General features: G+C 36.7%; 1 protein-coding gene across 4 annotated transcripts in view; it reads right to left on the bottom strand.

Annotated features, from left to right (window-relative positions):
* The window catches only part of CEP85L (centrosomal protein 85 like), a 240476-nt gene that overhangs the window by 52026 nt on the left and 172471 nt on the right, over positions 1-15979 (bottom strand). For all 4 annotated transcript variants that reach the window (XM_023219005.2, XM_023219003.3, XM_031935531.1 and 1 more), the window contains one exon: positions 4334-4455. In XM_023219005.2, the coding sequence (XP_023074773.1) occupies positions 4334-4455 (122 nt within the window). The remainder of the gene's footprint in view (positions 1-4333; positions 4456-15979) is intronic.

Below are 15979 nucleotides of genomic sequence, written 5' to 3'. Positions count from 1 at the left end.
GTGTGTGTGTGTGTGTGTGTGTGTGTGTGTGTGTGTGTGTGTGTGTGCCGCGCAGCGGAGTTGGGGGGCGGGGCGGGACTCCGTCTCAAAAAAAGAAGTTAGAGAAAGAAGAACAAATGAAACTCAAAGTAGAGTTTCCTAAGTATTTAAATAGTCCTATGTATATTACAGAAATTGGGTTTTTAGTTGACCTTTCGATAAAGAAAGGTCAGGAGGGTCAGGAGTCTTCAATGAAGAATTCTGCTGAAAGTTTAGGAAATAAAAAATACCAGTTGTACACAATGTATCCCAAAAAGCAGTGAATAATTCCCAACTCTATGAGGCCAGCGTGAAGAATAACTGAATCAGATAAATACATTACAAGAAAAACACAGACCAATATATATAAATATATATTGTAAATATAAATGTAAAAATTCTTAACACATGGAATCCAAAGATATATAAAAAGGAAAATACATCATAACCAAGGGGGTGTATCCCAGAAACACCATGGTAGGTTTTACATCTGAAAATTCATCAACTACCTAGAATAGAAGGAATTTCCGCAATCTAAAACAGGCAACTACGAAACACAGCTAACATCACACTTAATGGTGAAAGGCTGAAGACTTTTGCCTAAAACAAATTAGGGACAAGACAAGGAAAAGGATGTTTACTCTCACTGCTTCTATTCATCACTGTATTGGAGGCTCTATTTACTTCAATAGAAGGCAAGAAAAAGAAAAAGACTCTATACTGAGAAAGAGAAAGAAAATCCACCTTTAATCACAGACATCATGATTGTTTACGTAGACAATCCTACTGAATCTATAAAAAATAACTACTTGAACTAATTAGTGAGATGAGATTGCGGGATACAAAACCAATTTTATTTCTATGTATTCAAACATTTATGAAAATATATATTCTTTAATTGACATAATTGTCATATTTGTGGGGTATAATGTGGTATTTAGATACATGTGTACAATGTATAGTGATCAAATTAGGGCAATTAGCATATCCATCACCTCAAACCTTTATCATTACTTTGTGCTGTTAACATTCAAATTACTCTCTTCTAGCTATTTGAAAAAAATATAATTATTGTTTATTATAGTTATCCTACAGTGCAACAGAACACTAGAACTTCTATCTAGCTGCAACTCTATTCATTAACCAACCTCTCTGTATTCACTACTTCCCCCAGCCTTCCTAGCCTCCAGTAACCACTATTCCAGTCTCTACTTCTACGAGATAAACTTTCAAAAACCTTCATTTTTGTGTAAGTGGTGAAACTCCTTCACCCAGGCAGTTAAGGAGATTAAGTGCAAAAGGTCAAGCACTACTCAATCACCTAAATGGTTATAGTGGCAAATGTTTTTCTGAATTGTTCCTGAAATTTATCCATATGCTTTTTCTCATGAGATGGGGAGCATTTAGGAATAGTTTCTATAGCAGTTATTTTTCCCACTTTCTCTGCTTTACCCTAATAATCCAGTCTTCTCCTATGAAAGTTATATGCAGTGTGAAAAAAACACATTTTTTCTCATGTAATTTTGAGTAATATATTTTCAGAAGTAATATATAACATATTATTTTCAGTTAAGTGATTTGAAAGGTATCACTTTCAAATGTACAACATATAATTTTCAGTTAAGTGATTTGAAAGGTATCACCACACCATATCTCAAAGTAAAAAGTTCGGCAGGTTTACTCTCAATTCCATCCAACTGGACACCAAATCCTATGAAGTCTGTCTCTGAAATAGCCTCTATATGTGCCATCATTTTAAAGGCCATTATTCTAGTCTGCTTCTTCAAAAACAGAAATGTTATTATTTGATTCCAATTTAGGTACTATATGTTATAGAAACTTGTATATACAAACATTTTTACTTTTAAATGAAGTTATGCTGCTTTAGAGACAAAAGCTGCTTAACTTCTCTTTTGTTTTATACAATATCAAATGCACTGATTATCAAAAACTTTATAATAAACTCATAAAGAAACCAAAGATTATTTAAGATACTGGGTAGATTACTTACTAAAATGCCTCAATTATTACCCTCCCTAATTACTAATGCCTCCTGTCAATGTGATTTTGCTGTTTCCACTGTCCAGAAGTGAAGTCTACTACAGGCCTAGTGACTAACAGAATATAATGGACGTGATGTTGGGCCAGTTCTGAGTCTAAGCTTCAAGAGAGTTCGTATGCTTCATTCTTTCTTAGAATCCCGCCCAGCCACCACTTGAACAAACCCAGGCTAGCCTTCTGGAGGATGACAGAACATGCGGAGTAAGACAAGCCATCCTGCCATGGCCCATCCTAGGCCGCCCAGCCCCTACCTGCTACCATAGATGCATAAATAAGCCTAACTGAAGAATTAGCCAAATGAGCAACTTGAGTTATTTTGAATTATTCCTTAGTCTGCTTCTACAATATATACAATTGAGAAATACATGTTTTATTAGATTGTCAATAATTTTCTGCATTTTCTATTAACTTATTTCCAATGGAATGGTATTCAAAAAATAATAATAATGCCAACTGATTTCCATTGTTTGAGGGAGGGCAAATCCATATAAGTAAACGAATTTTAGTCTATTTTTTAAAAGTATTAATTTCAGGTCGGGCATAGTGGCTCATGCCTGTAATCCCAGCACTTGGGGAGGCCGAGGCGGGCGGATCACCTGAGGTTGGCAGTTCGAGACCAGCCTGACCAACATAGAGAAACCCCATCTCTACTAAAAATACAAAATTAGCTGGGTGTGATGGCTGCAATCCCAGCTACTTGGGAGGCTGACGCAGGAGAATCGCTTGAACCCAGAAGGTGGAGGTTGTGGTGAGCCAAAATTGTGCCATTGCACTCCAGCCTGAGCAACAAGAGCGAATATTAATTTTCAAGTATGTGAAACTGTAACTATATTAAATTATAGGTATTAAAAATACATATCCACTGGGCCTGTACTTATTCGTATATAACACTCACTTGTACTAGAAACAACTAATATTTTTAAGTAGCTTTTTCCTAAAATCAATTAAAACTATCTTCCACAGTCCTTCATTTGTGAGGTATGGAAGTATCAAGTTTTAAGGCATATACTATGCCAGGCTCTCTTCAAAATGTTGGGAATAGACTGGGCATGGTGACTCATGTTTGTAATCCTAGCACTCTGAGAGACCGAGGCAGGCGGATCACTTGAGGCCAGGAGTTCAAGACAAGCCTGGCCAACATGGCAAATCCCTGTCCCTACTAAAAAATAGAAAAATTAGCCAGGTATGGTAGTGCACAGCTGTAATCCCAGCTACTCGGGAGGCTGAGGCACAAGAATCGCTTGAGCCTGGGAGGTGAAGGTTACAGTGAGCTGAGATGGCACCACTGCACTCCAGCATGGGTGACAGACTGAGACTCTAAAAAAAAAAAAAAAAAAAAAAAAAAAAAAAATGGGGGAATAGAATGGAGAACAAGAAAGTGCAGATGTCTGTGGTCTACTTTATATTCCACTAGATCTTCGTTAACACTGCTAAATTTCTAAGTAAAAGCTTGTGAAATTTAAACTATTAAATGCATTTAAAGGTTGAATTACAATTTTAAGGCTAAAACACCTACTGCATTATCCTATGCAAGCACATGAAAATAAGTAATTATGAGCACTGATTAAGAAAAAAAGCCTCCTGGAATTACTTTCCAATTATTATGATATACAACACATTTAATTATCCCAAAAGCATACATAAATGATGTAGAATATATGTTAAAGAAAATATAATGATGTAACATGAGGGTTTACTGCTCACAATACTCAGGAGACTGTCTATAAATAATTTTCTTTCAGAGCTTAGGTGCTCAAACCCTTAAACATTTTAGAACATCCCCCAAAACTGCCATAATTCTTAACTGTAAGTCATTTCATTTTAAACATTCATCATTTTTGTAGTTTCTGTGGCTTCAGACCTAGCATACATTAAAAGAAATGACTGCTTTAAACTAGCTTTCTAACTGGATAGTTCTCAAGGGGAAAACATGAAGACATTATCTTGTAGCTCTAATAGCTCATTAGCATTGCAGCTAACCTGCTACACGTACCGAAAAGACAGAAAGGAGATTCCAAATAATGAAATAATTCACTAAAGTGAATGGGAGGGATGACAGAAATCAGACAGATAAACAAACCATCAGTTCTGATAGCAGTTCTTTAAAGGATTGGGACTGAGGAGGGGCAGAAAAGTGGCATCAGTGAATCTGTAAGGTTCTAGATCTTAAATTCTATGTAGTGGACACAAAGTTAATTGTTTCATTAATCTAAATTTCTGTAGGCCTAAATTCAATAATTTAAAATAGACTCACCGATCGATTACAATTTCTTTCTGCCTTAGAAGTCCTTCTTTTATTTTCAACATTGATTCCCACTTACTGAAATCCTGATAGCCAGAAGGTGAATAACTTTGACGATATGATCCAGTCAAAACCTGCACAAACATGTTTACACAATTAGTATACTAAAAGCATTTAAAGAAAATATTTATATACCATCTAATATGTTCCCAAAGATTTACATTAAAAGAGAATTTCCTCTTTGATTTTTTAATAATCTCAGAATTCACACTATGAACACAACATAACTTGGACAATTTCAAGGAAGTTCTAAAGGAAATGTACAAGTCTAATGAAGAATTAATGACAACATAACATTTATCCTGGCCAATTATAAAACTATATAAGATCTTGGCCAGGCGCTGGAGCTCACGCCTGTAATCCCAACACTTTGGGAGGCCGAGGCGGGTGGATCACGAGGTCAGGAGATAGAGACCATCCTGGCAAACACGGTGAAACCCCTTCTCTACTAAAAATACAAAAGTTAGCCGGGAGTGGTGGCGGGCGCCTGTAGTCCCAGCTACTCGGGAGGCTGAGGCAGGAGAATGGCGTGAACCCGGGAGACAGACCTTGCAGTGAGCCGAGATTGCACCACTGCATTCCAGCCTGGGCGACACAGCAAGACTCTGTCTAAACAAACAAAAAAACAAAACAAAACCATATAAGATCTTATTCCCATTACCTTGTGGAAGTGGAAGTTTTCCGGAAATGAGATTACTCATTAAGGGAGTAATACAATGAAGGATTGTGCCATGGCTTAACTAGACAAACATTAGCAGGAGACTTTCCACAAGAAAATAAAAGCAGTATCTGTAGTATTCAGACTTCAAGTTGACATGCCTCACATCATCATTTATTTACATTAAAATTTCAAAATCACAAATATTTTCACAAAGTAGTAAGACAACCAAATGCCTAGGCAGATAAAAAGGGGTCCTTGGAGAATCTCTGACCCACCCCACAGGTGTCCACATCAGATGCTTCTGTGCAGATGAGGAAACCTGCCCAGGGCTTGTGTGGGCATGCCCATAGTGGACTGGAGAACAACACGCGCACTGGGGGAAATGGGTGGAGCCACGGGGAATTCCTGCGTTATGCAGGGGAGGAGCCTGCTCTCTTCAGCTCACCTAGTGACCTGGAAATCAATCTGTGAGGTGGAGGGCCTGTTAGCAGGACTCTGTCTTGCTTTGATGATTGTTTATTTGCTTGTTTGTTTTTTCCTTTTCATCAATAAATTCCAATCACCCTTCAAGATGTCTGCATGCCTAATCCTCCCTGGTTGTGTGACAAGAACCTAATTTTTTTCTACAACAGTAGTAAGTATATCCATGTAAAATGGAAAATATAGAAAATATAACCATCTATTAAGTAGATAATTTGGATGAAATACATCACTTAGAAAAATTGCTTAGAATGTAAGAAAGGTTTCAGATATTTAAATAAATCAATGGTAAAAACTAACATGGCAGATATCCTTATTATTTCTTCCATTGAAAAAGCAGCATTTAAAAAATATTGGTGTTATTAAGTTCTAATGTATTCCTTAAAAAGGTAAGTTCAAGTCCTAACCCCTTGTAACTTCAGAAAGTGATCTTATTTGGAAACAGGGTCTTTGCAGATGAGTCAAGCTAAGATGAGCTCCTTAAGATGAGGCCTAATTCAATGTTTGGTGTCCCTAAAGAAAGGGGAAATTTTGGACCTATGCACACAAGGAAGACTATGTGAAGAGACACAGAGACAATGCCATGTGAATGTGAAAGTAGAGATTGGAATGACACATCTACAAGACAAGGAAAGCCAAAGACCAAAAACTAGGAGAGAGGCATGGGACAGATTCTGCTTCACAGTCATCCAAAGGAACCAACTGCCAACACCTTGATTTCTAACTTCCAACTTTCAGAACTATGAGACAATTTCTTGTGTAAGCTAGCTCATTTGTGATACTTTGTTATGTCATCTCTAGGAACCTAGTATAACTGGTAAATCATATAGGAACACAAGTTCTTTGGCAAGCCAAAAGATTCTGTATAAACACCACAAAGCAACTTCAAGAGAATTCAAAAGTGTGGTGATATTTTTATCCTTTACTTTCCAAAAATGCTATTAATAAGACCTTCAAAATAAACCACTAATTGCATGACATCAATCAGTCACAGATTAACTCTTTGAGATGACTGTCAAGTAATATTGGGATGGGATGTTTCACGTAGGAGACAGAATAGGATGAACAGACCAAGGATAGAGATTAGTTGGTAAGAAGGTACATACTTTGTCAGATGGGAAGATATTTCAAATGTGACACACACTGTTATAGCGCAGGTTAGACATCTGCCTCTAAATTTCACTCTTTCCCTTGCCTAATATACAATAAGGGCTGATATTCAGCCAGTATGCATCAGTACAGATAATGTTAGTTGTCAGAATACTGAAGTAGTTTCACTGTGGTTGGTAATTAACTGCTGTCTACACCACTGTGCGGACTGTCTCTTTCACTGCCCAGGCCACTCTCCAGAACGCCTCATGATCCAACAAATAAAACAGTTGCTCCCCAGCACAACAAGGGACCTTCAGGGCCCCGCTCCATCCATAAATAGGCATCCTTTCCGATTAGCTAGTTCTTGTACAAGTCAGTCCCGCAAAATCTTCCCAATTAAATAAACACTACCTACAACCTTATTTACAGTTAGTTGGCAGAGCTAAGATTCAAACCCAGGCAGCCCAACAAAGGAGCACCTGGTCTTAAGCATCACATTGTTCCACTGCTTCTACTATTGAGATAGGTTTGCAGCAGAAGTGGCTTCACAAGATACAGGTCACAAAGACCCGGCTTCTAAAATAGGAAGGGGTAAAAAAGCTGGCCAAAACCTGCCAAAACTAAGATGGCCGTCAAAGCGACCTCTGGTCATCTTTACTTCTCATTATATGCTAATCATAATACATTAGAATACTAAAGTAAACTCCCACCAATACCATAACATAGTTTACAAAGGCCATGGCAAAATCCTTAACTCACTCTATATGGTCTGAAAGGTGAAGGAGAATGCTGGGAATTCCTTGCCACTTTCCTGGAAAATTCATGAATAATCCACCTCTTGTTTAGTATATGATCAAGAAAAAGTCATAAAAATAGCCAACCAGCAACCCGTGGGGCTGCTCTGCCTATGGCACAGCCACTCTTTCATTTCTTTTTTTTTTTTTTTTGAAACGGAGTCTCACTCTTGTTGCCCAGGCTGGAGTGCAATGGCACCATCTCCCCTCACAGCAACCTCTGCCTCCCGGGTTCAAGCAATTCTCCTGCCTCAGCCTCCTGAGTAGCTGGGATTACAGGCACGCAGCACCATGCCCAGCTAATTTTGTATTTTTAGTAGAGATAGGGGTTTCTCCATGTTGGTCAGGCTGGTCTTAAACTACTGACCTCGGATGATCTGCCGATTCGGCCTCCAAAGTGCTGGGATTACAGGCATGAGCCACTGCGCCCGGGTCTACTTTCTTAATAAACTTGCTTTCCCTGTACTGTCGGCTCGCTGTTGAATTCCTTCTTGCACAAAGCCAAGAACCCATGTGGCCTCCCAGGCTGAACCCGTTTTGGGGTTTTCCCTGTGGCACTATGGCCTAATTAGGTATTCCAAATTTCATCAGAAGGACTAGAAAACTGTTTTGAAAGTAATTGTTCTTAGACTGTGAGAAAAAATTTAACACTATAAACAATATTATTAACAGAAACTCTCTACTTAATGAAACTCCGATTACCTACTGAATACCAATTTAATGGGTAAGTCATTTGATAAAATCTCTTTTGTCAAACTGTGGCTCAAACAGGAAATTTATTAAAGCTAGTAAAAGCTAAACAAAAGAGCATTATCACTTAATTCCAAAACTCAAAGTAGGATTTGGAAATGCTTAAAATGAGGTGGTGAATTATTAAATGTGCTATAATTTATAATACTAATATTTCATTTACTTGGAGATTAAAAATAAATATATTTTTTAATTTACCTACTGGGTTATACATTATTTAAATGCTAGCAACAGTTGGCATGTACATTAGGTATTGGTTTATGTATATTATATTATTTTGTATATCATTAACATGCCTAACAAAAATCTTCTAAGCTAGAGTAAGGACTTACGGTCTCCTCTTTCAAAGATCTAAAATAGGTAGATTCTCTATTTCCAATGATCACACATCAGCAGTGATCTATACCATATTATGTGAAGCTGTGTTTCACCTAATACATCTTGTGTCTATTTCAGTAAGACAAGTGCTTAGGCAACAGATGATGATCTTCTCAAGAAGACATTAAAACTACTTTACTCTTCACGAGTCCTCTGCTGAAAAAATTTTCCCGTGGCTGACAATTACCTTAAGAAGGTGGCTTTTCTTTCTTTTTTTTTTTTTTTTAACATTTCTTGGCATCAAGAAAAAAGATTAAACAGAAGGAACAACTACGCATAAAGAGAAAGGGCAACTGACAACACTATTTGCTTTTATAGCACTTTGAACCATTGGCAGGATGGACTGCTGAAGTATTTGCCAAATACTTCCATAAATATACACAAAACAAAATATGAGAATGTATTATTCTGTGTTGTAACTCTCTTTATCTAAACCCTTTAGAAATAAACAAAAATTGAGCTCTGAAACTGGGAAAACAGGAATAAAGAAAAAGGATTCCTTTCCCTGTAATTAAGAAGATGCAATATATTTAAAAATTACCAAACCAGCAGCAGTCTAGCTTATGATAAGTCTTCCTTACTAAGCTTACACCCTGATTCATAAAATAGTTAAAAGAGAGAACAAAACCTGACATCCTACCAAATGCTGTAGGTTGACTTAAAAGTAATTTTTTAAACCCATGTGTATCTACCTGCCTCTAAACACGACAGTTACGGACACATTTTACCTTCTAAGGAAAATGGCTTTTATAATGAAGCCAGCATCTATACTATATTAAATGAAATTACAGAATGGAATTTGAAGTACCTAGTAAAATTCAAGAATAAAAAAATCATATTGTGAAGTCTCAAACAGCAAAGGCAACTATACCTTTATGATTCTGCATTCTCTATAAACAACTGATACACTGCTAAAGGCATACAGAACAGGAACAATTAATGAAAATGTATTTTCATTATAAATGACAGTTTAGGTAACAGTCTTGAGAGAGCTAAAAGAAAATCTGATAGAATAACACAGAAACATTTTGCACTAAATGTGGAAATGAATCAGGTATCTGTCCTGGAACCATTTATCTTTTAAAAGACGTAAACAAAGGTGGTAAGAGAATTAGATGTGTTCAAATCGGTTCTTCCTCACATTTCCACATTACAATCCTACAGAGAAGTTATTCAAAAACTGTCAATTTAATGTGTCTGCAAATGTTAAAGGTTTTCTTCCTTTATAAGACAAAATTATCTTCTCTTAATTACACATTTGATGAGTGTTTTTATATGTATCACATAGGCTAACAACTTATAAAATCCAGGCGCGGTGGCTCATGTCTGTAACCCCAGCACTTTGGGAGGCTGAGGTGGGTGGATCACAAGGTCAGGAGATCGAGACCATCCTGGCTAACACTGTGAAACCTCATCTGTACTAAAAATACAAAAAAATTAGCTGGGCATTGTGGCAGGCATCTATAGTCCCAGCCACTCAGGAGGCTGAGGCAGGAGAATGGCGTGAACCCGGGAGGCGGAGCTTGCAGTGAGCCAAGATCGCATCACTGCACTCCAGCCTGGGCGACTGAGTGAGACTCTTGTCTCAAAAAACAAAACAAAAAAAATTCTTACTAATATCAATCATCTATTAAGTTTCAAGTATTATGCCCAAAAGCAGTGAGGGGAAAAAGCCCTTACCCTCTGACTGTGATGCCATAGCAACTTTGAGTTTATAAAAATAATATCTACTTTTAAAGTTCTAGACAGCACTGTCTTAGCTTTGGCACATTAATGTATGATTGTGGAAAAGGAGGAAAGTCAAACGCAATTGTCTTAAAACCTTCACATTAAAAGTTATTGAAAATGAAGTCCAATATAAATGTTAATGTTTTCTTTTGTTTTATTATAGATCAGAAGCTACTGTGGCTTGCAAACTATGTTCTTGCACAATACTGGCTAACATGAAAAAATAGATGCAGAGTGACAGTATCACTCTTGGATATAATAAAATCCAGGCCAAAAAAATCTTTAAATAAAAATAAAGTTTTATAAAACTTTATAAGGTAAGAGATAAAATTTACCACGAAGATAAAATAATCACAAATGTTTACACATTTAATAGTATATCTCATATGAGAAAAAAACTATTAAGAATAAATGGAGACATAAACAAACCCACAGTCATATTGCCAACTTTAGTACACCTCTAAGAGACCATGTAGAGCGGGCATCCAGTTCACTGTCTGTTTTTTCACAGTCTGCAAATTTAAACCTAAATTAGTATTTTCAAATGGTTGAAAAAAATCAAAAGAAAAATATTTTGTGATACATATAAAAACCCTCAACAAACTAGGCATTGAAGGAACATACTTAAAAATAATAAGAGCCATCTGTGAAAAAAAAAAAAATACAGTCAAGATCATACTGAATGGGCAAAAGTTGGAAGCATTCCCCTTGAAATCCAGAACAAGACAAGGATGCTCTCTCACACCACTTCTATTCAACATATTACTGGAAGTCATAGCCAAAGCAATCAGGCAAGAGAAAGAAATATAAGGCATACAAATAGGAAGAGAGAAGTCAAACTATTTCTATTTGCAGACTAGATGATTCTATACCTAGAGAACTCCATAGTTTCTCCAAAAGTTCTTTGATCTGATAAACTTCAGCAAACTCTCAGGATACAAAATCAGTGAATAAAAATCAGTAGCATTTGTATATGCCAACAACATCTAATTCAAGAACACAATCCCACTGACAATAGCCACAAAAAAAGAATAAAATACCTAAGCATACAACTAACTAGGGAGGTGAAAGATCTCTGCAACAAGAATTACAAAACACTGCTGAAAGAAACGAGATGATTCCAAAACAAAAACAAAAAAACACAGAAAAACACCCCATGCTCATGGATAAGAAAAATCAATATTGTTAAAATGTCCATACTGCCAAAAGCAATTTACAGTTTCAATGTTATTCCTATCAAACTACCAATGACATTCCTTACAGAATTAGAAAAAACTTTTAAAATTCATATGGATCCAAAAAACAGCCTGAGTGGCCTAGGCAATTCTAAGCAAAAAGAACAAAGTTGGAGGTATCACGTTACCCAACTTCAGACTATGCAACAAAGCTACAGTAACCAAAGCAGCACGATACTGGTACAGAAACACATAGACCAATGAAACGAAATAGCTAGAAACAATACCATTCACCTACAACCATCTGATTTTCATCAAGGTCAACAAAAACAAGTAAAAGAGAAAGGAAAGAACTCCCTGTTCAATAAACAATGCTGGAATAACTGGCTAGCCATACACGGAAGGCTGAAATTGCACCCCTTCCTTATACCATACACAAAAAATCAACTCAAGATGAATTAAAGACTTAAATATGAAACCTAAAACTATACAAACCCTGGAGAATAACCTAGGAAATATCATTGTGGACATAGGCCTTGGCAAAGATTTCATGATGAAGACCCCAACAGCAATCGCAACAAAACCGAGCTGACAAATGGGACCTAATTAAACAAAAGAGCTTCTGCACAGCAAAAGAAACTATCAACAGCTACAGAATGGGAGAAGATATTTACAAACTATTCATCCAGTAAACGTCTAATATCCACGATCTATAAGAAACTTAAACAAATTCACAAGCAAAAAACAACCCCATTAAAAAAGAAGGAAAAAGACACGCACAGACACATCTCAAAAGACGACATACACGTGGCCAACAAGCATATGAAAAAACACTCAACATCACTGATCATTAGAGAAATGCAAATCAAAACCATGAGATACGATCTCACACCAGTCAGAATGGTTGTTACTAAAAAGAAAAAAAATATCAGATGTTGGCAAGGTTGCAGCGAAAAGGGAACACTTAAACAGTGTTGGCAGGATAAATTAGTTCAGCTACTGTGAAAAGCAGTTTGATTATTTCCCAAAAACTCAAAGCAGAATTACCATTTGACCTGGCAATCCCATTACTAGGTATATACCCAAAAGAATATAAATCATTCTACCAGAGACACATGCACACACATGTTCATCGCAGCACTATTCACAATAGCAAAGACATGGAATCAACCTAAATGCCCATCAACAGCAGACTGGATAAAGAAAATGTGGTACATATATACTATGGAATACTACACAGCCATAAAAGAATAATATCATGTCCTTTGAAGCAACACGGATGGAGTTGGAGGCCATTATCCTAAGAGAACTAACATAGGAACAGAAAACAAAATACCATATTTTCACTTATAAGTGGGAGCTAAACACTGAATACACGTGGATACAAAGAAAGGAACAACAGATACCAGGGCCTACTTGAGCGGGGCAGGTGGAAGGATGGTGAGGGTCAAAAAAAACTACCTATTAGGTGCTATGTTTGCTACCTGGATGACAAATCATTTGTACACTAAACCCCAGTGACATGCAATTTAACCATGTAACAAACCTGGATATGTACTCCTGAACCCCAAAATAAAGGTTAGAATAAAAAAGTTTGAGGGCAAAAAGTAAATAAAACTGTAATGTGTTTTATACCATAACAATAAATCTAAAGATTTAGATGAAATGGATCACTTTCTAAGAAAATATCAATTACCAAAATTAACTCTTGAGATACAGTATCTGAATCATCACAGGAAGGACTGGGGAAAAAATAAGTCTACTCCTAAAATAAAGTACTGATTTTTTGGGTAGTTTCTACCTAAATCTAAAGAAAATATGAAACAGTAGAAGATGAAAAATTTTGAGAAAGGTAATAAGGCTGGGCTTGAAAAATAATGAAGCATGTTATAAATTGACAGTATTTAAAACAATACATTTTTTAATACAGTATTTAAAAAATAAATTTTAAAACAAATACAGAATTCAAATTAATACAATACTATCATTTTGGGAGATCACTGAGATTAAACAACACACTTCTAAATAATACACAGGTTTAACTGACTGAAAATGAAAATACCACAATTTGTAGGAAGCAGGTAAAGCAGTACTGAGAGGAAAATTTACAGCACTAAGTAGTTATATTAAAAAAGGGAAAAAGCTCTCAGTCTAAGCTTCCATCTTTAGAAACTAGAAAATAAGCCCAAAGCAAGCAGATGGAAGACAAGAAGGCTGAGAACAGAAATCAATAGAGTTTAAAACAGAAAAATCTATGTGGAAAGATAAGCTAGTTCATTGAGACAATTAATAAAATTTACAAACCACTACCTAGACTGAGAAAGAAAAAAAGAAGAGGCAAGTTATTAGGGAGTGAAATAGAGATCACTACAGACCATCAGATATTAAAAAGATAAGGTAATTACTAGAAACAACTCTTACACACACAAATTCAGTAACTTGAATTAGACCAACTTCTTAAAAAACACAAACTTACCTAAACTCATCCAATATGAAATAATTTGAATGTCCTATAAACTATTAGAGTAACTGAATTCATAATTTAAAAAAAAAAAACTCCCAAAAAAGAAATCTCTAGGTCCAAATTGTTACACTGTAGGATTCTACCAAATGTTTAAAGAATTAACACCAACCCTCCGCAAGCTCAGGGGGGGAAAAATGAATTATTTCCCAACTCACTTTATGAGGTCAACACTGCTCTGATCACAAAACCAGACAAGACAGTAGGAAAAAAGAAAATGACAAACCAACATCCATCATGAACACAGATACAAAAAACTTTAACAAAATCAAACCAAATCCAATCCAGACACAGAGATATAGATAATATTACGTTTGGCATAAGGTTTTCCCAGGAATGCAAGTTCACTTTAGCATTTAAAAATCAATGCAAGCTGGGCGCAGTGGTTCACTCACACCTGTAATCCCACCACTTTGGGAGGCCAAGGCAGGTGGATCTCTTGAGGCCAGGAGCTCAAGACCAACCTGGCCAACATGGTGAAACCCCGTCTCTACTAAAAATTCAAAAATTAGCCAGGCGTGGTGGCTCATGCCTGTAATCGCAGCTACTTGGGAGGCTGAGGCAGGAGAATTGCTTGAACCCAGGAGGTGGAGGTTACAGTGAGCTGAGATCTGAGATCGTGCCATTGCACTCCAGCCTGGACAACAGAGTCAGACTCCATCTCAAAAAAAAAAAGAAAAAAAAAAAATCAATGCAATATACCACATTAATAGACCAATTAAAAACCTACTAGAACCAATAAGTGACTTTAACAAGATTATACAATTCAGGGTCAATTTTTTTAAAAAACCAATTGTATTTCTGTATATTAACAACAAAAGCGCAATTAAAAATATAATATCATTTACATCAAAAACTTTAAAAGCTTAGAAATAAAAATGTAATAAATTATATGTAAGATCTAATCACTGAAAACTATAAAATATCACTAAAAAATTGGCCAGGCATGGTGGCTCAAGCCTGTAATCCCAGCACTTTGGGAGGCCGAGGTGGGCGGATCACCTGAGGTCTGGAGTTAGAGACCAGCCTGGCAAACACAGCAAAACCCTGTCTCTACCAAAAATACAGAAATTAGCTGGGCGTGGTGGCACATGCTTGTAATCCCAGCTACTCAGGAGACTGGGGCAGGAGAATCACTCGAACCCAGGTGGCAGAGGTTGTATTATTGACATAAAGATAGACAGACCAATGAAACAGAATAAAGATTCACAAATCTAATGATGCATATAGTAAACTAATTTTCAACAAAGGGGAAAGGTAATTAAATGGGAAACTGAATTTATTATTTATAAATGCCAAATAAAGGCCGGGTGCAGTAAGTCACGCCTGTAATCCGGGCATTTTGAGAGGCCTAGGCAAGTGGATCATTTGAGGTCAGGAGTTTGAGACCAGCCTGGCCACCATGGTGAAACCCTACCTCTACTAAAAGTATAAAAATCAGCCAGGTGTGGTGGTGCGCACCTGTAATCCCAGGAGTTTGAGACCAGCCTGGCCAACATGGTGAAACCCTACCTCTACTAAAAGTATAAAAATCAGCCAGGTGTGGTGGTGCGCACCTGTAATCCCAGCTACTTGGGAGGCTGAGGCACGAGAATGGCTTGAACCTGCGAGGCAGGAAGTTGCAGTGAGCAACTGCAGTTACAGTGAGCCACTGCGTTCCAGCCTGCACGACAGTAACCTCTTTTCTCTAAATAAATAAATAAATAAGTATAAATAATACTCAAATAAAAATAAAAACATGTCCACATAGAACCATAGTCAAATGTTTACTTATAATCATCCAAAACAAAAAACAACCCATGTGTCCATAGGATAAAGAGATAAAAACTGTGCTACATCCATAAAACGCAGTGCTATTCAGCACACATACAAATTTATAACATGCAACAACACGGATGAATCTCAACAGCAGCATGAAAAGTGAAAGAAGCCACACTCAAAGGCTATAAACTATCTGATTCTACAAATAGGACTTCTGCAAAAGGCAAAACAATAGGAATCAGATCAGTGGTCCCAAGT

The sequence above is a fragment of the Piliocolobus tephrosceles genome, chromosome 5 (genome assembly GCF_002776525.5).
Source record: "Piliocolobus tephrosceles isolate RC106 chromosome 5, ASM277652v3, whole genome shotgun sequence".
NCBI lineage: Eukaryota > Metazoa > Chordata > Mammalia > Primates > Cercopithecidae > Piliocolobus > Piliocolobus tephrosceles.
The sequence above is the reverse complement of the archived record's forward strand: the minus strand, read 5'-3'. Positions and strand labels throughout refer to the sequence as shown.